Source organism: Haliaeetus albicilla, chromosome 28 (genome assembly GCF_947461875.1).
Source record: "Haliaeetus albicilla chromosome 28, bHalAlb1.1, whole genome shotgun sequence".
NCBI lineage: Eukaryota > Metazoa > Chordata > Aves > Accipitriformes > Accipitridae > Haliaeetus > Haliaeetus albicilla.
The window spans coordinates 5675047-5701838 of NC_091510.1; the positions used below are offsets into that span (position 1 = coordinate 5675047).

The 26792-nt window shown below is 36.8% G+C and overlaps 1 protein-coding gene across 1 annotated transcript; it reads left to right on the forward strand.

Moving 5' to 3' along the window:
• Nucleotides 1–525: 525 nt before the first annotated feature.
• Nucleotides 526–25619, forward strand: EPYC (epiphycan). The gene is made up of 7 exons (XM_069773298.1): nucleotides 526–680; nucleotides 2812–2992; nucleotides 17119–17272; nucleotides 20000–20158; nucleotides 21694–21896; nucleotides 23425–23520; nucleotides 25065–25619. Exons 2-7 carry the CDS (start codon nucleotides 2825–2827, stop codon nucleotides 25233–25235), a joined length of 951 nt encoding a protein of 316 aa, XP_069629399.1. The 5' UTR covers nucleotides 526–680; nucleotides 2812–2824; the 3' UTR covers nucleotides 25236–25619.
• The last annotated feature ends 1173 nt before the right edge of the window (nucleotides 25620–26792 follow it).

Here is a 26792-nt window from a genome sequence, read left to right on the forward strand (position 1 = left end):
ATGATACTACAGTGTACGCCTACCATTATTTGCAGCATATTATAGCAGTTCATATGTATTAAGGAAGTGGTACTTCCCCTTCAGAAGGAAAACATACTGGCAAGAGTAGATCCTATAAGTATTGCCACATAAGTACTCACAGAAAAGTAAAGAAAAAAAAAATACCTCTAAATACATACCAGATAATAGCCACAGCACATGGAAATTCATTAAACATTATCACATCCAATGAGCCCCAAAATAGAAATGTTACCTATAGGAAAAAATATTCATATGTAATCCAATTTGCTTAAGCCTTGATTTTGGATGTTGGAAAATATGCATTTCGGGATTATCAGGACACCCAAAAGATTCTTTCCAGAATGCATTTGAGAATGTTATTGGTATATTGGTAGAAGCAGTAACAAATTTGAGGGGAAGGGGTAAAAAGCTGTGAAGTGAAATAAATGCCATTTGCTTAGAACAAACCTTTGTTTGACCTTGCTAAAATTCAGTTCAGCAAAATCAAATATAAAGGTGTTTGAAGTCGGAGAAACTGCCTGGGCTGAGGTCTCCAGTTGAGGGTAGAAGCTGTACCACCTCCCACAGCCCCAGAATGCCACTGCCATTGGTCGGGGTCTAATACCACTGGCTCTGCATTCTGAGTAACGCCATCCCATTTGAGAGATTGGAAGCTAAAGGTAAGTTTTGGTACTTCTCTCTTAGAACAGTTAATTGGATTTTTAGCACTGGAAATATTTTTATAGTATTTGTTTTATTTTATCATGCATAATACTGATTCAAAGGCTGCAGATTGAGGAGACTATTTATTATTCCCTGGATATGTCTCAGTTCCTTCCTGTGAGAGGAACATAATCTTCATCAAAATATTTGATCTTACAGCTACTGCAGATGCCAATATCATTACAGTGTGTTCCAATATATTACACATAAGGAAAGTACAGAGACATGCAAACTCTGAAAGTTAGTGAGGATACTATAGTAATAGGTAAATAATATTTTTTTTCACAGAGATTCTCATTATATTTGCTGGTTTTGCCTCTATATATACAAAACAAAATACTTATCAAGCCCTGTACCCTTTAAAAACCTTTTATTTCTAGGCAATGTGAAATGAAAACAATTTTGAATAATGAGTAATTAGGAATTGTTTGTTCACAGGAAAAATTACACCAGGTATGTTAGTATTATATTTTGGGTTAATAAAGAACACCCTTTATAGCTGAATCATTTGGGATAAATGACATGCAGAAGAAAAGCAAGACCAAAAACTATCCTGTCAAAAATAGGAAGCAGAAAATATAAAGACAGAAAAACCCCAAGCTCCAGTATACTTCAGTTTATTTCAGAGATCGGTTGCATTTTTATTTTATTTTTTTCACTTCATTTTTTTGTAATGAAGCAGAATACGTTTAGTAATATTGGGAGCTAATACTGAAAGGTGCAATTGAACTAAGTCTTCTCAAAGACAAGCCCAAGTGACTCTAGCTTCTTCCAGCAGCAGCTGAAAAGTCTTTTTGAATAAAGCAAATGAGGGAAAAATGAATGCCTTGTGTTGCTGACCATCCCCAGAGGAATTTCATATCCTCTTGCCTAAACCAGCTTCATAAAGACCTCTTTTCATGAAGCTAAAATTCAGCTTGTTGCTTAGCACACACATTCAAAAAAAGTCTCATGCATTTCTTGTACTTAGTCTATTTTAAGTAGCTACAGTTTAAAAATGAAATATTTAAGTGTGTGTATTATGGCATCACATCAGGAGTACAATTTACTAGACTCATGCACTACTCATTATCACTGTCTATGCTTTTGGTGAAATTAGTGGGAGCTGTAGCTAAATCAAGGTGTAAGTAAAAAATGCTGAATAAACCTTTTGTCAGGCATCTTATATGTTAATAGTGAATACATCACTTACAAGGAATAGGGAATGCATAAACACTAATAGTCAAGCCTAGGGTGAATTTTCTACTATTCTACTAAAATATGGAACTGTCAAATGGGTGATAATTCAATTTTACAATTCTATTCTCCAAGCAGAACAGGTGACTGTACTACGCTACCATTTCTCACTACTTTAAAAATGGTGTTGATTGAATAATGAAGGAATACAGAGTACTGTCACTTAAAGGGCTATGGAGGGGACAGACTACTTTTTATTTTCCCCAGACCTTTGCAGAACTGATGGTCCAAATATGCCACACCATTCAAGAAACTAAAATTATATTCTGGAAAAATAACGACCAGGTGAAATATGTTTTGATTATGCTCATTCAGAGGCAACAAAGAAAGAGGTCCTAATGTTTTCTAAGGTTTTGGGTTTTTTTTTATGGTAGAGGAGAAAGACAAAATTACATTGTTGTACATTCCAAAATGTACTTTATTTATTGCAATAGACACAAATAATATAATAATTTAGCTTTTGGCTAGTTTCTCAAAAGTTCTTCTCTAATGGTGCAGTGGAAATAGGTGAAGTTAGATGAAAGGGGAAAAAGATGAATATATATCCTCTTTTCACCTTTTCAGGTACTTTCTCACCGAGGCCAGTTTATTTTTATACCAATAAAACACAATAGGTCTTTCCAAAATTATCTCAATGTTAGTATGACCAAAGCAGTCTGCGGAAATTCTCAGATCCAGGGACTCTTCATGAAGCAAACCAGAATAAACCATCGAGTCATCATGAATAAATATGAGTTATTGAATAGAAATATTGTTGCATACATATAAATACTGTATTTGTGACATTAAATTTTCATAGATTCCTTGCAAATACCAGACTACCCACATTTTGTCCATTTTCTTCTCTTTCAGAAAAGAAAGCAGAATGCAGACCTTTGTAAATATTTTTCTGGGATTTTTTATCTTTGAGTCTATTGGAGCTGCGCCTATCACTGATACTATAATTTATGATTCTGAGTTCTATGACATACCGCTTGGAGAGCTGCCTCACTCATTCATCTATGATGAAAATGAGCAGTCTGACCAATTAGAGGTAATCAGAACTTTATTTATTCTATCTTTCCAAAGTGCACAAATGCAGTGGCTACTGATGAGTTTTTGTTGGCCATGACAACATTTATGAGACAAATCTACTCATGTGGTTGCTATTGCCTTTGGCTGATGCATAGTTTTCTGTGCTAGTAACACACCGTAGTTCATTCACATTTTCCCTAATCTACAAATGTGGCCAAAATATTTCCTGATTTTTTTTTTTTTTTTTTGAGAGCAGGTAAAAACTACCATGCTTCCCTCAGGTCTCCTTGCATTGCCACAAATTCTGTTGGAGATTGTCCTTGTGATCTATCCATCTGGATGAGGCACAGAGGCAGCTGAGATAGGACATCCAGCATTCTCAATCAAATGAGGTTATAAAATTCTGTTTCCTGAGGTTCTTTCTTATAGTAATAGATATGTTCAATGCAAGTATTTCAGGCTATAAATGCTAGTGGTTTCTATTTCTGTTAGGGAAGTGGGCAGAAGGAATTAAAAAAAGAAAGGGAAGTCACTTGAATTGAAAAATACAAAAGTAAGATTACTGAAGAAAAACTGTTAAAAGTCTGTTATAGCATGAGATAGTAATATGTGTTGCCTATACAAGCAGGGGACTCCATTTGTTGACTTAAATGCCTCCTTCCCCTCCTACATTCCTGTATTTCTCTACATTACTACAAGGCTACATTAATTTAACCTCACTCTGCTGCTTAGATATGGACACAACTTCCCTGAAGGTGATATATGCGCTGTATGATTCAGGATTGAGTGCGATAGAAGTTGATGGAATATTTAACATTTAAATAATAATATGTGGGTTTTGCTATTACACAGAATATTTTAGTACTTTTTCAGTACATAATTCATGAAAATGTGTTCCTTTGAGTGATCCATGATTGCAGCAGGAAGGACAGGAACTAGTCTTTCGTCAAGGTGAGATCAAAATTGGAGAGCAGCCTTGAAATCAAAGGACAGAGACAATTTAAGAATAAATATATCCCCAAACCAGAGAACTGAAGAGATAAAAATCACCTCAAAGTTTGCACTAAGATCAAAACCTTACAGTTTGGAGGAAAGAAATTTTCTCATCTAAGAAGGATCAAGAAGATCTTTGCTCTAAAGAAATTACTTTGCATTTGGCCTGTTTCCCTGCACCATGCAGAATCAAAGCTCTTTAAATACCTATGCGCTTGAGCTTTCTTCCCTGATAAAGTCACCCCCACTTTTATTCACCTGATACTTATGCTCTCTCTATTTCACATTGACTAATAAGTCACAGTTCCTGTCTGTCTTTGCTTTTAAAAATGAAGCCTTTATCAGTCCTACAGAAACCGCTTCCTTCCCAGAAATGGGAGAGGTTATTTTGTATGTGCCTCACCCCAGAGATTTTCTCATTCAGACAACAGATTTCTTAGTAATGCATGAATGGTAGGTGGGACTCCCCTGTGCTGTGCTCTCTCTGTGAGGTCCTTTGACACTGAAGCATGAGGTGGCCCCTTTCCAAGTTTCTGAGTAAAGGATAGAGACAAGGCAAGGCTCCTGTGGTTCTTTTCCAGCTGAAAGAAATTCAGGATGATCAATATTGCACCCAACAAGAAAAGATACAACAGGTCCTATCACAGGCTGCTTTCTTTAGGGAAGCATGGAATAGGCAGAGTCCAAAAAGTCTTTTCATTTTGTCTTGTAAACTTCTTTTCCAGAGCAGTATTGTCTCCCATTACTGAGCTCTTCAGGCAGCCTTCTTAAAATTCATCAAGTGAAGGTCATCCATCATAGCAGTTGGAAGGAATGTTACTTTGCATATGGATGAACCTCCCTGTGAGAGCCTTTTTTTCCTAGATGTTTAGCCAAAATCTTTTTTTGCTTACATTCCTTTTACCATGTACCACCCAAAAGAAACCTAAGCATTCACAATTCCCCTAAACCCAGGAGAGCTCAGAGTGGTCAGTGCTGTAGAAATCAAGCAGCTTTTATAGACATGCATGTCAGTCTTGCAAGTTATCTTTTAGACACTGAGTATTATTGATGTCACTCAAGTTTTAAACAGAATACATTTGTTTTCTTGATTGCGGTTATGACTTTCCTCCCTACAATCCTGTTATGGTAAAGACGTGAACCACACAAGTGGCTTTATGTGTAAAACCCAGGATTTATGCAAGGTCACAGGTTAGATTTTATTATGCATAGCTTAAATGATGAGCAATACCACAGAGACCCAGACAAACAGCAGGCCTTCGTCAGATCTAGCCTGTGTACAGTAACTCTTTAGGGCCTGATTTAAGGCTTGCATTTCCTTTTAGAGACTCTGAATCATGTCTTTAGTCTTCTAGTGGAGAAAAAAACGAAATAGCATTTTCTGTTGTTGCTGTCTTCAATTTAAGATTTTAAAATTCAGTTGTGTGCAAATAGAGATCATTCTGTTTAACACATTTTTAGACTTATTGGAGAAATGCAAACTCTTCCAAGGTTGTGCGTCCAACTGATTTTCAGCAGGTCCTGGAGACTGACTGGTTCTAGGACTTCAGATGTGTTTGGTGTGTTGCTCCTGTTGGTTTCAACGGGAATTAGGCACCTGTGCACCTTAAGGAATTAAACTAAAGCATCTGTGTCAATATGTCCTTTCCAGAATGTTACCCATTGGGTACTGTAATCATTCATTCAGTGTGTAACCACCAAAATGAGGGACGACCTAGAAGTAATTAGGGAGGGATTCCTCCCACTCATTCTACCTAGCTAAAATTGGGCATTGCATCCCAAGACCATCCTCCAAGACCAGTGTGAATCATTCTCTTGGGATATCTATTGTGGTGGGTTGACCTTGTCTGGCTGCCAGGTGCCCATTAAACCACCTTCTCACTCCCCCTCCTCAGGGGGAGAAATTAAGATCAAAAACTTGTGAGCCAACATAAAGGAAGTTTAATGAAGAAAAGCAAAGGTTGCACACAGAAGCAAAGCAAAGCAAAAAGATTCATTCTTTACCTCCCATCAGCAGGTGATGTCCACACACTGCCTGGGAAGTAGGGCCCCAGTACGTGTAGCAATTGCTTCAGAAGACAAACACCTTAATAATGAAGCCTGCACCACCACCACCACCACCACCACCACTCTCCCCCTGCTTCCCCCGCCTCCTTTCTCTTAGCTTTTGTTTCTGAGCATGATGGGATATGGTATGGAACATCCCTTCGGTCAGTTTGGATCAGTTGTCCTAGGCATCTCCTCTCCCAAATTCTAGACCACCCCCAGCCTACCAGCCTTGGGGTAGGGAGGGCGGTTGGAGAGACAGCCTCGATGCTGTGTGAGAACTGCTCAGCAGTAGACAAAATATTGGTGTGTTATCAACACCATTCTAGCTACCAATACAAAGCACAGCACTATGAGGGCTGCTATGGGGAAAGTTAACTCCATCCCATCCAGACCCAATACACCTATCTTCCTCAAATAACTTTAGGTGGACCCTAGGCACCTGCCTCAGGCTTAGCACCAAAATTTCAGCTTAATAAAGTTAATCAAGGGTCCATGTTCATGACTTCTTTCCTACTTTTCATACTCTGGAAGTATTTTTCCTTGTGAAGTATGTATACCAAAAATGAAGTGTATGTGTGTATATACACACACACACTTCATTGGCTTGTAAACATTTTTCTGACAGCAATTTATCTAGATAACAGCTGTTGATATTTTTCCACTTGAAATCTGTCTATTTTGCTCACAGATTTTAGAGTAACTTTAAGGTCTGGAAAGGTTACTTAACAATGGAAATCAGAGGTTATCCAGCATTGCATGCTAACATCATCAGATCTGTTTCATTTCTTGCATTCTTTTCATTGTATTCAATATGTGTACATGGAACACATTTTTTAATGCAAAGATTTAGCATGGTGAAAATACTCATAGCTGTGAATTACTTGGGAGAATTGTATCGAACCCTCAATCAAAGCTGTGCATTGTCGTGTCTTAGATGGGTCAAATCTGGGCTCTAAAATCTGTGGTTTCCAAGTTTCCAGGTCAGTGAGACATGGAAGACCTAGCTAAAGCTTTGCATCCAAAGGGAAATGTTACTAAAAAAACCTTAAGTAATATATTACTCAGAAATAAAATGTGTACAGACACTTTAGAGAGAACAGTATCAACTCTTTCACAGATAATGGTAAAAAACACAATGTAAAAGAAAATGTATTACCAAGGAAGAAATTCCAAGGTCCTAAAGCAGAAAGAAACTGCAAAGGAATGCCATTGTAAGGTAGTGTACAAAGTTTGTGTTGGATTTTTCTTTGGAAACTGACAGTTACAACAGTATAAACTTGAGCTGCTGTATCGCTCCTTTTCTTCACAGTAAGTTTCATTATTATTTTCAATGAATATTTATATCATTATAGGGTCCAGAGGCCCCAGTCAAGACTGGGTCTTCACTGCCCCAACTGCTCTGCAAACATATACAAAGATAGATTTCCTTCTTTAAAATGGATACAATCAAACCAGACTGCCAAACGCATTCCTGTGTAAGTTTCTTGCTGGTAAAACAGAAAGCTCAGAGTTTTTCCGTTTTTGAAACTAAAACTTGGTTTGGATAGTGTGTGAGAAAAACAAATTCTGGAGAGAAATTCCCATGTACATAAGCTACTAATGTCTAATAAAATCATATTGCAAACTTGTGATTACATTGCCTGTTAAACATAACCAGTCTATTATCCTTCAGGTAGGAAAAGCTAGGTTAGAAAAATAAGAAGTGAAAATATAGGGGCATCAAAAAAATATTTTCATCAATCAGAGAGGCTATCAGTGAGGCTGAGAAACAAGGGAGCTATCCTAGCACTGAATAAGCAGCAAAACAAGGGAGTTGAATACAGGTTGGTCCAGGTACACAGAAGAGGTGAGCTGGAAAGTATGATCCACAAAATGATCAGAAACAAGCACTGTGAAAGCCTAATATTTGATCCTGCATTAGCTTGTTGAATTTGAATCAAACTGATAATAGGATATTCAGGTGCCTGCACAAAGCTCAGAACTTGAGTCATACACACACATTCATTTGTATGTATGTATGTATGCATACACACAAAGCATCTCTGCTGTTGCCATAACACACATGAAGATGGTTACTTGTGCAAGAACTCCCTCTTGCCGTTCTGCAGAGTTAAGAGACGTTTACCCTGCTGTTTCCATCTTTGTGGCAGGTATCTGATTAAATAAGAGACTTCAAGGTGGATATGCAATGACTTTTCACAACATGTCATATACACTTAAAAAACCTTATGAGTTGGTACGAGTATAAGTCAGATAACTACATAGTTGAAAAGAGAATAAATTTACCATTTGAAGCTTTATCCCCAAATAGGAATTCTTCTACTTTTTCAGAAAGGTTTTGACTGCAGCTGTTACATTCACTTGGCTGTTCATAACTGATTCCATATGCTTTGGTACAGATATCTTCACAAAAGGTGAACATTTCTGTGGATTAAAAAGTAATAATGAAATATCTGAGTGATGTTTCAACTATTTTGTCATATAGCAAAGGCAAATACCACAAGATTAAAAGGAAAGATTTGAAATAGCATGTTAGTCCCTAACTTCTAGTACAACAATCCAAGAAGAGCTCCTCTCACCACTTAGCTATCTGAAATGTTATAAAGACTAAGTGTACTGGCTAAGACACCGAAAACTCTGATACTGGGCATGCCATTAGTTACAACTGCGTTAGCTGAACCAAGTACCTACATCCTTTCTCTTGCCTCAGACTGGGTGAGATTCTCTAAGTAGTTGTCCTGATCTGAAAACACCTAAATTGGTCCATCTAGGGCTCATTGCTTGACAGTAACTATCACAATGCTTGAAATTCCCGTGAGGGGTCATAGCTGAAACTCCACAGTGAGATTACATAGACCTTTTACAGTAGATGCTGATACCTTGATTTCCCTGGTCACTTAAACTTTTTTTTTCCCCCAGACTTCCACTTTCATGGCTTCTTCCAGAAAGAAGTAATGTGCATCATCCCTACTGATGTGGTGTATGAAACAAGGATACAGATATTTTAGAAAATTACCCCAGATTTCTAAATTGTACCCATGGCTATATATTTTTTCTGAACACTGTCAAGTTAAATAACATGTGCATTTCTATCGCATTTAAAAATCATTTAAGATAAGAATAATTTTAGAGCCAATCAAAACAGAATCCAGAGCATGGTTTGGTACACAGCTCAGAGAGGGGAGTGTTGTGGTTCTGCTCTGAGTCTGCTCTGAGACATTTCTATCTTTGTTCATGTTTAGTGATTATCTAATGCATCGGACATTAATAATCCTTTGAAGAAGGTCCCAGGTCTCAGTTCCTTTCATATTAGACTAATCAAGTTTCCTTTAGCTTGTTCTCCTCCTCCTGCCATGAGGTTTGCCTCTTTGGATGTATTCTGGCTTTGTTTTAACATCTCATCCAAACTCTCCTCTAGCCCACATTTGATGATTAGGATTTCTTTTGGAACAGAGGTTTTTGGGGTGCCAGCCTCCTCACTTTAGCAACTTACACCTCAGCTCTCTTGCTTGGATGAATGGAGAACCAGCACCTTTGTTCTCATCTTAACTGAAATGGAGTAAAATAGTTGTGCGTATTTAGCAGATGGGTTCGTTGAATTACTTAGGTGCAGGAATGCCTCATTCCCTACACAAATAGGCTTAAGTGTGAGACAGATAGCTCAATAAATTCTGAAGTTGTGCTTCAGAACGTGCACAACTGTAAAGCCCTAATGAAGTTTCTGCCTGAATCCTTAGCTGCACAATATGTATCAGACACCTGAGTTAGCTAAGTAAAACTTCACTGAATTTCTTTCCTTAGATTCCTCAATGCAACCTAATATTTTGTTAGATGCTTAAAGACTTGGTGGACTGTCCACCAGTATCAACAAAGCTATTGTTTTTAATGAACTGTACCCTTTTTTTGTTTTGTTTAAAGAAAAAAAAAGTATAGAAATGGTACTGAAGGAATTGCATATATTTCATAGCAGCACAATCCCTATTGTGACATTACAGAAATCCAGGGATTGAATATTTACTTTGAATGTTATTTCTCAAGAGTGGTTTTGGCTCTGGCTTTCTTTATGAGAGATCTAAGCCTGAACCAGCTTCTAATTTCTGCTTTTCAACTTCCACTGCCAACTTAGCTCTTATTAGTAGAAGGGGAAATAGTAGCAGTGGATAAAATAGCTGCAGCTATCGATCCTGGACATAAAGTTCAGATCACAAGTTCAAGAAAAAGTAGAAAGTACAAAAAACTAATGTGCAGGAAAAAAAAAAAATCTCTTATTATTATTCCTTTTTTGATACTGGCGTTCCTTACTTTTACAGTTGTGTAGCAATGCCTATTGTTATGATGCAGAATGTCCCTCCCAGTGGCAGGAAATGCATCACACCTGTGCCCTTGTCCTCAGCACTTTCTTCCATGCACCATATTCATATCCTGGACCTGTCACTAAATGATTGTTAACTGATCTTACACTGACAGGGCATTTCTATATAGCATAACAGTCCACACTGTGAAGATAAACCTAAACTATTAGAAACTTCCCTAGTTCTGGAGATAGAGCAGCTTGTGAGCACTATGTCTGTATCACTGCAGGCTACATGTGTGTAGTGGATTGGATCAAATCAGATGAAATGTCTTTGCACTATAAGCTGTAGAAATGAGAGGAAGAGCAGATCTGACATCAGACTTCGGCCCTGATGTCTGGTAAAAAATATGGTTGCTTTTATATGGTCTCCTTTACAGCCAAACAAAGGTGGACCAGCACCTCAGGGAGTTGATTCACAACATATGTATGCTGAACCTCCCTCAGGAGATGATTCTTCCTCCACTGCCTGCACCAGAAATGCAAGGAGACTAAGCTACTAAATAGGACACTTAAATTCAATGTCTGAAGTTAAGTGGACTGAATCTGGTCCTTTTTGTTTGTATTTCTAACGCTGTTTGAGGCAGCTCCTTACCACAGGTCTGAGGGTTGACAATGTTTCTGGTAGATACCCTGGTCATCTGAGTGATCTCCAGCTTCATTTGTCTGGCTGTGTATGTCTACTCTGTGGCTTGGATCAGCAGGAGGTCCTGTGGAAATCTTCATTAAATAGCTGGGACTGGGTTTCAGTCCTTTTGTCCATTATAATAGTGCAAACAGTCCTGTTCTGATTTCTAAAACTGGCATATTTCTCTTTGAAACTTTATGTCTTGCAAAACTTCAGCACTGTTGCAAAGAAAAGCATCTGCTGTAGGCTAACTTAGATATTACATAGCCCTCAAAGCAGAGTGTTAGAAATAAAATCTGTAATTTCAAAGTGTTGGAATGAGACTCTGACTTCCTTGGTACTCATGGAAATCCAGATTACCTCACTTTGTACTGAATTTCTTCATTCTCAGACAACAGAATTAGTAAGTAAAATCTCTGTAGCAATGCTGCGTAGCATAAATCTTTTTACTCAGTTAAAATCAGCCATGACATAGATACACCTGCTTTTGAGACAAGCTTTAGTATATTCTGTGGTCAAGGTGCTAAAAAGACTACTTCTCTTTCTAAGACCAATTAAAAGAACCTCAGAGTCTACTTATATTTTCCAAGGCAGAAGCCACAGACATTAATTTCTAGAGAACTGGGTTACCACTCTAGAGCTCTGTAACTTTAATATTAAGGTTGGTCTGTCTGAAGTATGAATGGAAATTTAGGCATGTATGTGTTCGTAAGACCCAGCAGAAACAACAAAATAACTTCCAAAAATTAGAAGGCTTAAAGGGTTAAAAGAATGGCCTGCATTGATAATGAAGGACACTGTACCCGTCTGCACCACTTCCAGAACATTCTTCCCAGCAGCAAAACTGAGGAATGTGTTTTTTATGCCAAAATCAAAGGTCCTGCACCCTGATAATGTCACAACACAGATGACTTCTCAGTGAAGACCCTTCATCCTGCCACCAACAGACAGGAAATAAGGTTGCAGAATATAATATATACAATTCCTTTCCATGTTAGCCATCATGAAATCACACTGCCAGTGAGGAAAAGGAGGCAATGGGCAGCAATCTGGTGTAAGATTCAAGTATGCTGGAGTATCCAAGACTCTGAGGAAAAAGACTGCCCCATAACAGCTGGTAAATTCTAAAGGAGATAAAAACCTGCCCAAAGGTTAGTTTTCAATGCTTGTCAAGAACTCCAGAGGCACGAAAAGGACTCAGTAGCTTCTGTCCCTTGTCTTCTGTATTGAACACAGGCGATCCTGGCCAGACCACTCGGGCATACACATTTAGGTATGTGGGAGTATGTGGGTGTAAATGTGCAAGTGATTAAAATCTGAGAGAATGAGTGTGAGTAGGTAAAATCAGTTTACTAAGAACTTTTGTAAACAAATATCGCCTTTACTTTCCCCAAGATCTCACTGGGGTTTAATACACTAATTTCTCCACACAGCTTATTTCCGTGGCTCTGTAGAAGAAAATGACAATTTATCTGACCTGCACAATTTGCAGTCTAAGTAGTTAGTGCATGAACATGCAATGGCTCACAGATCTATTTATTTTTAAGATAGAACAATAGGAGAAAAGGAGCCCTTAAATGCAAAATTCAAGAAGAAACATGTATGAGCCACTTTTGGAAAGGAAAACAAACCAAAAACCTCTACCATAATTAGACATTTTCTTGTAAGCCTTTGGTAGTTTCAGAACAGCTGTGGGGGAAACTAGTTCCTTTTGATGGGTCAGTATGTGGTACAACTGTCCCTTCAAGTTTATAATGTCTCTTTTTAACTTCTGAACTTCTGTTTGCATTTTTAAGTATATTTTTTTGCAGTAAAAGAAGCACTGGAACAGGACATGCTTCAGATTCTCCTCTGGATTTAAACTTATTATATGTAAGATATCAACTTTGATCCTAAAAGATGTAGACATAGAACAATAGACAAAACATCTGCCACTGGAATTACACCACCTCAGAAGAAAAATGTGGCAACTGATGGCTTCCAGCCTTACCGTTTACCTCTTTAAACCTATTTATTTTCTGTATTTTATTACTTTGCATAGATTATGTGGGTCCATAATCCTCAAATAGGTTACTCTTATCTACATTTCTATTCTGTTCCACGCCTACTGACCTCTAGCCCACACTCTTTCATCTTTCTTTTTTCCACAGCTCAGCCTCCTGAGCCATTTCTAATCTTAAAACCCTTTTCATTTGTCTCACCTACTTTTCAGCCAATGGTGAAAGACAGACACCTAAAGAGCCCATCCTAAAAGAAACATCTGTGGTCAGGGGCTGGAGCTGCTTTTCAGTTTTGTCTTCTTCTCTGCTGACTGTGAAAGGATGCTAGCATAGACTAAATGCCTAGCCTATTGATGACTGAAGTTACTAGCTGATACAGATTTCTGTGCTCTCGACTTTTGCAATTTCCTGGTCTGAAAGTGCCTCTAAATTGGCCATCCACATTAAGCAGTTTCGTTTGTAAATGTAGTCACACTGGATAAATATAGGAGGCGGGGGGGAAATAGATACTGCATGCAGTGTTAGGAAAATATTGATCTCCTTCGGCATGCTCTGTGGCTAATATTCTGCACTGGTATTCTCTAACTATTTTGATTGATTCCAAAGACAGAGTAGGGTAACTATCAGCAACATAGTTAGATGACTTAAGGTAGGTGATGTGATTCCCTTTCAGTGTTTTCTTATGCCATGTATTAAATCTGGCTTGGAAGGCTGATTATGATTTGAAGACTTGCAACTATTGGCAAAGAGAAACATGTTGTATTGTATTTCTCTGCAATATTCTTCCTGCTTTGTGATTTTTCATAAAGAATATTACTTAGAGTAGCAAAGGAAATACAACCCTACCCCCCCCCCCCCCAAAAAAACCTATGGAGAATAATACCATTAAGTGATACAGAATCACTTCTGTTTCAATTTTTTAGTTAAGTGCATGTTGCCAAAAATAAACAAACATCTGGAAGATGAAGGATCAATCTGTACAGTATATAGTCCAAGAAACATCTTTGTCTTGTTACAGTCTTGCGTGATTTATCAAATATGTAAAAGACAGAAAGCTGCATGGATCAGATGACCAATAATGGGAAACAGACTTTTACCTTTAGGTTACTGGTTCAAGTCCAGCCTATGTACAGCAAGCAAATACTGCTCATGCTCTGAGTCTGGTATGTAATACACATGTATCAGCGAACTCCTACTTCATTACCCGTGTAAAAATGGCAACATCATTAAATTCACTGTAATAACTGGTATTCTTATGACATTCACAACTGGTGCAAGAGACTGAATAGATAATGCTAGTTGCTTGTAAGAGTTTCTCTAGAACCCAGATTTAGCACGCTGACAAGGAAACTATGGGAGGCTTTCAACTGTGCACCTCCAAAACAAGATAACATCCTGTAATAAGAGAGAGAGAACAGTCTAGAAACAGAATTACTAGAAGTTAATACCTCTGCTTTGGTACCCAACAGCTACAGTGACTAATCAACTAAGAGCACCTGAGAAAGCATAAAGCAAATCACAAATCCCAAGCTAGTACGTTCCATAAAGTATACCCTCAAATATTCAGAGAAGTGGCAATCAGTGTAGATGACCCAAATCCCATGACGAGTGAAAGGAACATTATCTTAGTTCTGAAACCTATTTACAAACTATATCTTGAAAATGCTTTTCTCCAGAATATTATTTTCAGTAGAACTGCCACAAAAGATGCATAAAAAGCCATTAATAAGTCTCAAAATCCCCGGATTTTGTTCCAAAGTTCAGGACAGGGACTCTGATCTGATTTCCACAAAACTGGTGAAGAAGTAGACAGCATGTGCAAGCACTTTAGTGCAGTACTACCCTGGGTCAATAAAAGTGTGGAATGCATCTCTCCCTCTAGGCTTCCTCCATTCGGAGAACATCTGTCCCATTTCCTTTGTTCCCAAAGTCTTTTGATTTGTCCCCAAGTCCATTCCTGGTTAAGCTGTCTTACTGTCGGTGCTACAGATGGGAACATTGTGTATTTGTCTGCACAAAGCAACAAGGTACATCCTTACTCTTACACCAACAGGTTACTCAGTCATGGTTCAGCTGAAGTTCATTTTGCTCACTTGATCACCCTGCATTTTGGAAAGTTATGATCCCAGTAACTGTATCAGGACATTTTTATCCATAAACCCTACTTAGTAATAGTATCTATGTCTTATTGGAATACAACTAAAAAATATACAGAGAACCTGAAGTGTGCTCAGTCAAAATCTGAGTCTGTGAGGTTCAGAGTCCTTCCTGGTTTATCATTGCTTCCATATTCTCTGTCTTCAGTGAAACCAATTGATGCAAAATATTTGAAACTATGGCCACTACATAACTTAAATCAAATCATTTCTATGCAAAAAGTAGATTTTAGATGGTTATTTAGATGTTCTCAGGCAGTCCAGGATCACGATGCTTAATACTGCTAGTAAAGATATATAGCTACACTGCAAGATCCAGCGAGTCTATTACGAAGTGTAAAGTGTTTTCTTCCAAAATTGCTGTAAATATATATACACATATGAATACATATATATACACATATGTATAGTCTACATAGAAAGCCTAATTTAAAATATCCTAGCCACTTGTCCAGTCTGGATGCAAGCTACTTTTACCTGTCTTTTACAACTAGAATTACAAGCACTAGTGCGAGTGATTTCAACAACCGGTTCTCCACGGAGACAGCAAAGCCAACAGTAGCTAGGGGATGATCACAAAAAAGGAGATGTTTGGTCAGGTAAAAAACTCAGGATGCAATAGTTTGATGATGGTGGTGTGCTAGAAGGCTGCAGTGGAAGAAAATCTTTATTAAAGCATAATTTTAGGCTTCAATACCTTTCCACTTGGTATAAAGATACTGTGACAATATTCCTAATTTTGGTCATGCCTTAGATACAGGCTAAGGAGTGTTAACTGCAGCACAGGGGTGCGGCACCCATAGGGGTGAATGTATTACCTAACTTTTAAACAGTACCTCAGATATGCAAAACCCTGTAAGGACACTAATTCATTGCCTGAGATTTAAAAAATAAAAAGTGCATTTTCAAAAGAGGCCCTGGTGCAGTCAAACAATATTATTATACATGGGGAAATCAAGGTACAGTGGTAAAGTAACTTGCAAAGATCACACAACCAGAGTGGATTCTCGGTGTCTGGGTGATTACAATAAACCAGTCTGCGTCTTTGCAAGTGTAGGCCCCTCCGCAACAAGCCCGGCAAGTCTGCAATACTCTTTTTATCAGGGGTGATATGATGCAAGAAAATTGCTACATCTTAATTTTTAGCCTGAAGTTGTCATACAGCAAAATCAACAGAATGCATCTTTAGAATTAAAGTTAACACAATAAAATTTGCTGGTTTGACTCATTACGTTGAGAGGAGAAGAAAAAATAAGGTTTCTAGTCCCATGAAAGGATCTGCCAAATTTTATAGGATTGTTCCAAATCAAGATTTTATCTAACATTTTTTATTTATATTCTTAGTTTTTCATACTACATAATGCAGCCACTGATGAATGAAGCTAATCAGAGCCTTCTGGTATTCAGATTCAGAAAAAAAAAATGACAAAAATACTGTCAACATATTATTAGCATGTAGGATGTGAACTTAGACTTCAGAATTCTTAGATAAGATTTTTAAAGCATGTTAGTGTTCTTAAAACAAAGCCTGCATAGCTACATTGGATTTGGATTTATGCTGGTACAATTTACAATTTTATGGTCAAATGACTTGCATCTTTTTGATGCTTCACAGCAAATTTTAATTTGTCATACAGAATAAATCAATTTTTATCACAAATCTAATTTAACTTTAATGTGGAAAAAAACATTTTGTTAGTACATGTTCTCACTAATGAAGTATATGCATGTGTGCATAGAACAAAACATTTAAAACACTGAGATAAAAAGTAAATGAGTATGTTGGAGTTTCATGAATTGTTTACACATCATCAAGAATTCATTTTAGCTGCCAGATAAAATGCAGCTCAAGCACTAAACCTCAGAACTTATGTGACCTCTAGTGGGAGAATATGAATAACTGGAAGAGAAACAGCTGTCAGTGGAAGTAAACAGTAACATTTCCTTTTCCCTCTTAATTTTCCCCAGACAGAGATTGGGACAGCACTACCTTCCATAATTCAAGAGAGTTATTCTTCCGCACCACTGACAGAAGAACCTGAGGAGGAAGCATCAACACCAAAATTAATTGATGGCTCTTCAGCACAGGGGTCTGGGGTTCTTGGACCCCAGACTCACGACGGTTAGTAGGAAAGAGAAATGAGTTTTGCGTGTGCAGCTTTGCTTTTCAGTGAGCCCACTTTGGTTGCTTATGAATGTCTACCTCCCTTAATGAAAAGGAGGTATAGTTTCTGTACCTCTCTTACTGAAAAGGGGTATAACATGCCTATCTTGAATGCTCTGAAGTCAGACAGGTACCTAGTCAAAATGTTTCCATACTATTTCACTATGAAAGTAACTGTATGTCAATGAAGATTTTTTCCAAATAAAATTTTGCTTAACACTTAAACACTTAAAACTTAAAAATTTGCTAATGCTTGGAAAGTGCTACCAGTACTTTTTCTGTTGACTTAGATTTCAATATCATTACCAACTACCTTTATTTTATAATGATTTTTTACATGATTTTTATAAATATGTTCATACACAATATAATTAAAAAGTTGAAGAATTTTTGACCATGAAAACTAGAAGCTGTGAAACTTAATGAAAGGGAGCTGTTTAGAAATTTTAGGTGAAGCTGATATTCTGTTCATCTGACTACCTATAGTGAAATAAGAACTTTCTACATCTCACAGGGGAATTAAAATTGTAAAACACAATCTGTCCCTCTCCCACACAGACATTGTGATGCTAATAATTGGCATTTGTTAGCAGCTACTCTAAACTCTTGTAGTTAAAGCTCAGTAGAGTTACCCACTGCTCTGATGGGTCTTTGTGCTGTAAGGTGATTAACATACAACAACAGGAAAATCCTAGTTTTCACTATGCCTAACACTGTAAATGAGTGCCATAGAAGACAAATGAAATGGGGAAGGAAAAAAAAAAAAAGAGTTCATGTTTCCAAAGTTGTGTGTTCAGTAACATTAATCATTCCTAGTCTTGTTTTTATACATATTACTAATGAGCCCTGACCTGGCAAAAAAAAATACACTGATGTCAAAACAACTAAAAATGGAAATGAGAATTTCCTAGGACAGCTCTGAAAAAAACACAAAGTTGTCTTCAATTTTGAAAGCTGCAGGTTGTTACAAAACATTTCACATAAATACGACTTATTATGAATTCTGTATCTGTCAATATTTTTGAGCACTGAATGCAAATCAACTAGTGCATCAACTAATGATATGCATGGGAGGCTCAAGGCTGTAACATACCAAATCAGGGTTTTTTTGTGTCTTTATTTTTTTTAGCACCATATTTTCCTGTTGGATGTTGCTGTTGTTCTTGGCTTGGTACTGGATAGAAGAATACAAGGCTCAGGAACATCAAGCCAAGTTCATTTTTCTTATTGATATCTTCTTGAATCCTTCCCATACCTCTGTCCTTTTTCAGTCTACACCAGCCAGAGGTGACAAATACCACTCCTCCAAGATCAAAAATAGGACAGAACGGGAAACTCTCTTCCTGTACTATGTTGCAATATTTTGAAAAGATGTTAGCCATCCTAAACTCTACATTCATTTAGGCCTAGATTGGCTTGAATGGTTCAAGGTGTGACAATTTATTTTTTCCCTGTGTCAGGCTTGCTCCCTGTAGCTAATTTAAACTGTCCTGTGGAGGAAGTTAGAGAAAGTATTAAAAGAGTCTTATCTCTCCAGAAATGTTATTCCTGCATGCCCAAGTAGAGATTCTCAAATAAGAGAGTACTCTGGTCAATGATTCTTTAATCTTGCCTGAAAAGACAACACATATATAGCCTGCCTTTCAGTTAGTTACTGCTGCCTGTTAGTAATTGACACAGATTAAGGCAGCAAATCTTCCATCTAGCCACAACTGATTTGGAGAAAAAACTCATCTGCAAAAAAATGCCATTTTAATACTCATTAATTATCCTACTATTCAGTAAAGTGACCAGAACAAACAACAGTCATCTGCTACAAGGAGGAGGAAAACATGAAACAGATAAGTATTTCTATGGGATTAAAAGCTGAGAAACAGATATGCTGATTTATACCCATAATCAAAGAAAATATGTATCAAAAATTCAACACATATAGCAACTTTTCCTACTGAAAATGACATTCAGACAAACCAGTCAGTGTCACAATTCTCACCAAATTTGAACAGTACAATCAAAAGAAACTTCAGAATTCACAGTATTCATCCAGCTTTATTAATGAGATGAAATGGCTTAATTTTTCATTTTCATGAAATTCTGGTGCTAAGCAAATATTTTGTTAACATGGTGTCCAAGTTACCTTAACTCGGACTGATAGAGAAATTTTTCATTATGTTAGATTTCTGAATCAGAAAATTAAACATGCAAAAGAAATTGAGGTTCTTCTCCATAACTTTGTAGGAAAATATTAATTTCCTTACAAATTACTCAGAAGTACTATTTACAGAACTAAACTTGGAAAGCTCTAACAAGTTTCAGCCATCAGCTGTTATTTCTGCATCTAGATGGAAGTGCACCCTTGCCAGCTTAGGGGGAAACTGACCTTTGGTTGGCTGCTGCCACCTAATAGTCTGTTACAGTCTGAGAAACACTGTATTAGAACAAGTTAAATAACCTTCTAATAGGCATAGCCAGAAAAAAACTTTGGTTTTAAGCAGAATTTAATCACTTTCTTGTTGCAATTATATGGTGCGGTGATCAAAACAGAATGGCAGCGAACATCAACAAAATCTTATTATGTGCTTAGGTGAGCATTTCATTGTAGTGATTTACATGTAATTTCTGTTGGTTTTTTGTTTTGTTTTTTTTTTTTTGTAACCAACTGTTTTCTTTTAAATTGTTTGATAGGTCTTCCCACTTGCCTTTTGTGTACATGCCTAGGGACTACAGTCTACTGTGATGATCATGAGCTTGATGCTATTCCACCATTGCCTAAGAAAACCATGTATTTCTATTCACGCTACAACAGAATCAGGAAGATCAACAGAAATGACTTTGCTAACTTAAGTATGGATAGTAGTATTGTTGCAATTAGCTTTAGTTTCTATTATTTCTGGCACATACTAATCTAAGACACGGTGACTCATTTTATGTAATGTTTGATGATGGTAGGATTATACACATAAATGCATGTATAGAAAAGTGGTTTGCTACTTTTGAACGTAAAGGTCAATACTTCAAATGCAGATTCTCTGTGGAATTTTTGAATTATTAGAAATAACAACATTCATCTATCTTCATGCTGTTACTTGTAAGCAGCTTTACAAAGGCAGAAAAAAACCCAAACCTCATGGAACATTTGTAGCATATTAGAAAGTACTGTTTTCCTAAACAAGATGAGTTCTCAAGTACACATACTTTCAAATATTTGCAAAGTATCTGTGTGAAAGGAATTTTACCTTTAAATTTTACCTTTAAAGTATATGTTCATTGGTTTACTCCAGAATTATCTAGGAAAATCTTCAGTAAATGAAAACTGCTATTCCAAAACTATTTGTGGCCTAAAACTTGCTAAAATTGGTGATTTAGGGAGCTTATATTTTCACATTTCCTACTTGAGATTCTTAAAGATAACTGATTTTTCATGAATACTAAGCCTACCCTGTTTAGAGACAGGGACTGCTATACACTCCCCAGCTTGAATGTCAAGATACACTCTTTGTTTTTTGTTTTACACCTAACTTTGTGTAACTAATGCTTATTGATTTCATGATAAGAAGTGTGGAATCAGTGCCAAAAAAGGCTACTACAATAATTAAGGGGAATGCAAAGATCATTTTATGAAAGAAAACTATAAGGGTTTGGCTTGCTCAAACCAAGATGAAAGTTGGGAAGGAACACAATTGGTATATAAAAAAATCAAGGGGAATAAATACTAAGAAAAGAGAAAATTTATTTAGGCCAAAATATACTGTTAGCATAAGAATAAAATAATAAAATAAAATAAAATAACCATGAAGAAAATTCTGGTGGAATTACAGAACAATGCACTTAAAATTAATGCCTATTAATGCACTAATATTTAGACATTGTTCTTTTTTGCCAAAAATAAGTTTCATTTTCTTTTTTTGATTGAAAAAAGTGTTTTGAGTGTGTTTTAGAAAACAAGTCAGTATAACAAATCTCTTATATATAGGAAAATGTTGAAAACAAAGAAACATGGAACAAGATGGTAGAGAATATGTTTATTTCCCTTTAAGTGTTATTTTTCCAAAAGATAACCATTTAAAAGGTTCCCAGAACACACAGAAATTTTAAAAGTATTAACTTTAGGGTCTTTCATTGAAAGATGTATGAAGAATGACACAGGCAATTCGAAACAGTATGAGAAGGAGATGGTGGTCCCCTTCCCTAGGAGAACTGTTCAAATACAGATTATTGCATTATATATAAAGAGAGAGAGAACTGACACATAGTGGATCAGGAATGGATCTGATTCAAGACACTTCACCTGTAATTTAAACAGCCCATTTGCCTTTTCTTTTTTAGAAATTTCAGTAAACACATTCTTACATGTTTGTTTTGTCTTATTTCTCTGCCAGACAATTTAAAGAGGATTGATTTGACTGCGAACTTTATATCAGAGATCCATGAAGATGCCTTCCGGAGACTGCCCCAACTTGAGGAGCTAGTGCTCCGTGACAATAGGATAAGGCAACTCCCTGAGTTACCATCTACCTTAACATTCATCGATGTTAGTAAGAACAGGCTTGGTCGCAAAGGAATACGTAATGAGGCATTTAAAGTAAGTCTGGGTTTGATGGGAAAATCTTTTCCTCCTTTCTCCAAAGGATGTGGGCAGAAGAGCAGCCTAAGCTTCCCTCTACAGTAGTAAAACTTCTAAGATTGTAGGCACCATGACTGTGCTGGCTGCTGGGTAATTTATAAAGATGGAGCAAGACGCATGAGCACTATCAGCTGGGCATGAGAACCCTTTTTATTCTTTTTTATAAAGATCTACACAAGACATGTGATGGCACTCTATGTTTGTATCTATGAACCAACTACCTACATGACTAGCAAGACTCCAGAAAGCTGCTTGATGTTCCGTTAGAAGTAGTAAAGAGGAAAGGGCAAAGCTACGGAATGCCGCTGCTTCAAACTTACTCTGCCATGTATCTAACATGGGAACTTGCTAGAGTATTCATTAAATGTATATACTTTCTTTCCACCTTGAAAAGCAAGAAGATTGGAACCTCTGAGTGAGAGTCCTTCCTTGAGAATTTTGGTGGGGAGAAGCAGCCATGTACTGATCCTATGTGAAATCTGAAGTCATTAGAGAATCTAGGCTAGCTTCATATGTTAGACCTGGCTTGTATGCACTATTCAATTGCATCTAAGAAGGTAGCTGTAACCAGCCATCTCTGAATTACTCCTTTGGAAAACAGGTTCTTAATGAAGCAACCAACAGCAGTTATTGAATCAGATATTTCCTCCTAACCCAACATAAGGTTGGTGTTGGCAATAGGAAAGATGGGAAAAAATCAGTCCCCCAAATTGAGACTCAGGTCCAGCACCTTTTTTTTCTGCACTTTCCTGATTTTAGCCATGAAGGAGTCTCAGCCTTTATCTTCCATATTTGCCAAGAACTTTCACCCTGGTACCTCAGAGTTCTGTTAATAGGAATTAAACTAGGACACTGAACTCAAAGAAGTAGTTAGGTACCATGATAACTTGTGTGTGTAGAAAGGGGGCAAAATGAGAGTATTCTGAGTATACTGAGCCTTACTGCCGTAGCCAAGTTTATATCTTACTTTTGTTATAATTATCAGATGAAGCTCCTTTCACTAAGTCAACAGATAAAATTATTTACCTTTTCAAATGGAATGAGAAATTTATTTTTCGCTCAGGCATTTCTTATGCAGTTATAATTTGTTTCAACACCAATACACTTCTGCAAAATTGAGTAAGCTTGTCACAAAAGCCAGAAAGCAGACAGAATAGGAAGCCTTTCTGCGTAATGACTGGGAGAGGCAGTATTTTCCCTTTAGAACAACATCATTGAAATTATATCTCTAATTATTAAGTCTCTAGACATTTCAAAGAATTTTTTTCCTTCATTTTAATCCAAACACCTAATTTTTAACAGCAACAGTTCTCAGCCTGTGCAAATGAAATGGTTCTTGAATTTCTGCCTTTTCAACCATATCATGCTGAAAGAAAATGTGTTAACATCCAGCGGTACTCATCACAGTGATAGGTTTCAAACTTACTTCCTAGAGATTTTCAAAAATGTCTATCATTTTCCCCTACCTTTTGCCTTCATCCTCTAGGATATGCATGAACTGCAGCATCTTTACATCACTGACAATAACTTGGATCACATTCCATTGCCACTCCCTGAAAGCCTCCAAGCTCTTCATCTTCAGGTAGGCTATGAAAGTAATGGCTCCATATATCACGTTCAAATAGTAAGTAAAACTGACAAGGGCAACTATTGTCTTGTTTCTTCTGTTTATCCAAAAGTGTACTTACTGGACTAAACAAACTATTGGAAACACACAATAAACTAGTGAATGCAGTATTTGAAAGAAGTAAAATTTAGCTCAGCTAAGCATTAATTATTAAAATTTGTAATACAATATTTTTCAAACATAAAATTCTAGATTTATTGTTAGCACAGATTAAAGTTAGGTTCACAGCTGTCAAGAGCAACATTATTCTAAGAGACTTCAAAGACAGAAATCCCTTACACTGCTCATATGAATCTTCCAACAGGAATACGTTTAGATACCCAAAGAAAGTTGCTTTACGTATGGGTTGTATCTATACCCAGCGCATTTGATTCTCTTAATAAAGGTCATTCCCTGTTGCTAACATTTTTTCAGCCAAACTTTTCCATTTGACTATGTTGGAACATCCCATCCATCATCTTTCTGTAATTCTTTTTTTTTTTTTTTTGTATTTGCTTTTACCTCATCCTTTGTTTCTAAGTTCTTCCTTTCAACCTTTTCCATCTTTGCTTCCTTCCCTCTATCTCCTTGTGTACCAATGCCCAGTTTTGATTATCAGAAGATGTTTTTGTTTATTACATAATACAGCAAAACCCCTTGGAATATATAACCTGATGTACCATATATAATTTGACCTCTATCTTTCAATAAATAAATCTATAGAAATACTCTGCCTGCTAGCTGACTATTTTTTCCACCTGTCCATGCCTCTAAATTAAGTATTCAGTGCTATGTGCTACAAACCAAAGTTAGTGAGGTGGACTTTTTCCACACCAATTTCTGACTAGCAAAAGAATGGAGAAGAGAAGAATTTTCAGACAGCCCTCATTTTAGGATACTACCTTTTTAGTCTCAATTTCCAGAAAATATTGTATTCTAGCAATTCATTGTTGAAAATGGTTCACTTCAAGAACAAATGCTCAGCAAAGATAAAGTATATAAGAGGAATTTAAACCAAAGGACTAAAACCTAAAGCGTTCAATTTTCCCTATATATGTACAGATGGGGGTTAAGCTAATGTGAGAGGGCCTGCGGGAAAGAAATTTGTCACAGATCAAATAGCAGATTTGTGGCTTTGCAGGTTGAGGCATATCAAGCTGTCAGGATGATAACTATGGTTCTATGATTTTTGGACTGGCCTATGCTGGTTCCAATTTGCATTAATCAGGCTCTTCTATATGACCCCAGAAATGAAAATGCTCGATACTTCTACCAGGCCCCTCCTGCAAAGCCTGTCTCTGCTACATGGTTTCAGCTGCTTAGTTTTGAAGCTTTGCACTGGCCAAGAAATTTTCCCCCTGCTTGGAAGATTTCTCTGTTGATAACTTGCAGCCACAATCTGGTCCCTTGGGTTCAAATAAGTGTCTCTCCAGGCACTGAAAATGCATCCATAAGTTGTTCTTCAAAGAGTAAAAAATTACTTTCAGGCAACTATTCTGACAGCTTTTTTCTTTTTTTAGAACAACAACATTCAAGAGATGCACGAAGACACTTTCTGCAAAATGAAAGATTTTACTTATGTACGTAGGGCTCTTGAAGACATCAGACTGGACGGTAATCCCATCAACCTGAGCAAAACACCTTATGCATACATGTGTCTACCCCGTTTGCCAGTTGGTAGCCTCATCTAAGTTTTGACAGAAGCCAATACTGTCATACGCTATAAGAATCTTTAAAGACAAATTTTTAGCTCACTGCTACACTAAAAAAGATGCATTTTTTCAAATCTCATTAATTTGGGAAATATTTCTGTTAATAACGAGATCGATTATTGAGATACAAAGAATAATATGAAATGCTAAAAGACAACTCCATGATCTACCCAACTGTAAGTTGTATAGCAATATCAAGAAAAATATTTTACTACAAAAACTGTACTGAAGGCAATAAAAGATCAATGTAAATGCAAAATTTTATGCTGAATTATTCAGATCTAATGTATGAATTTTAAAGTGAAATAATTTTTTATGTTAAAATCTAACTATGACATAGTAAATAAAGAAATAAAAATAAAATGTGTAAACAACTGAATATTTACCCACTTTTAATTTGATTAAATATTTTTCTCTCTGAGACACATCCATTTTTCTAATTCTTTCCTTAAAGGTCCCTTCATTAGTACTAACAATATTCAAAAAAACATGTTTTCTTTAGCAAACAGAATGTTTCCTTAAATCAATAATGAAATACAGAGATTAAACTTGTATCAGATTACCCCCCAAAAGTACATAAACTATTTATTTATACCTTTGCAGTAATAACTGGCCTTTGTAATGCTGATGAGGCCCAAAGCTGTCTCCTGTATCTTTGATAAACTTGCCTGCAAGATTATCTGGCTAATAAAAATCTCATGTAAAATAGCCTTTTTTGAGAAATACTGAACTTTATTCTGCATAGGAATTGGAAAAAAACTCCCTTTGACATAATTACACAGCCACACAAAATATTTCAGTTCAATATACTAAGGGCCAGAATTCATGGACCCAAGTCACAAATACCATTGCGGAACCATGGCTCAGTTTCAAGTTATTTGAAACAATTTCACTCAGCTTTTCTGCTTTACTATTTAAGAGCCTTACCAGTTAAAGATTAGGAAATTCCCTCCCTTTGGATAGTTTGAACAATTCTCCTCCTTTTGTGGAGGAGCTTTAATACATTTTTCTAGGGAGAAAGCCCCCAGGAAAGATTCACTAGTACAAAATCGATACTTGCTCATTCTGTTCTACAGTGACAAGCTGTAAATAACGCCTGCACATCTTCAGTCATAAAAGTTTGATGAAAGACTTCAGCCAAAAAAATCCCCATAAAACTTAACAAATCCTTCTACTTACCCAAGTTGATATTTGTTTAATATCAGAGTTCCCTTTCACCTAACTGAACATACATGCTCATTTAAGATGTAAATGCAGCTGACTTGCTAAATTTCTGTCAGGCTAGGCAATGGAAACTGTTCACAGACACCACGTTCTTCACCCTCACCACCACTTTCCAGAAGAGAACACACAGGGAACATGAACAGCAGGTTTACATGAAACAACCTGTGACAGGCTAAAATCAGAGTTGAAGAAATAGAGCAGGCTACAATGACTGTGCTTTTTTGACCATACTTTTACCAATTTGGCAGTCTTACTTGAAATCCAGATAGGCAAAAAAAATCCCCAAACCAAACATAACAGCTGGACCCTTCA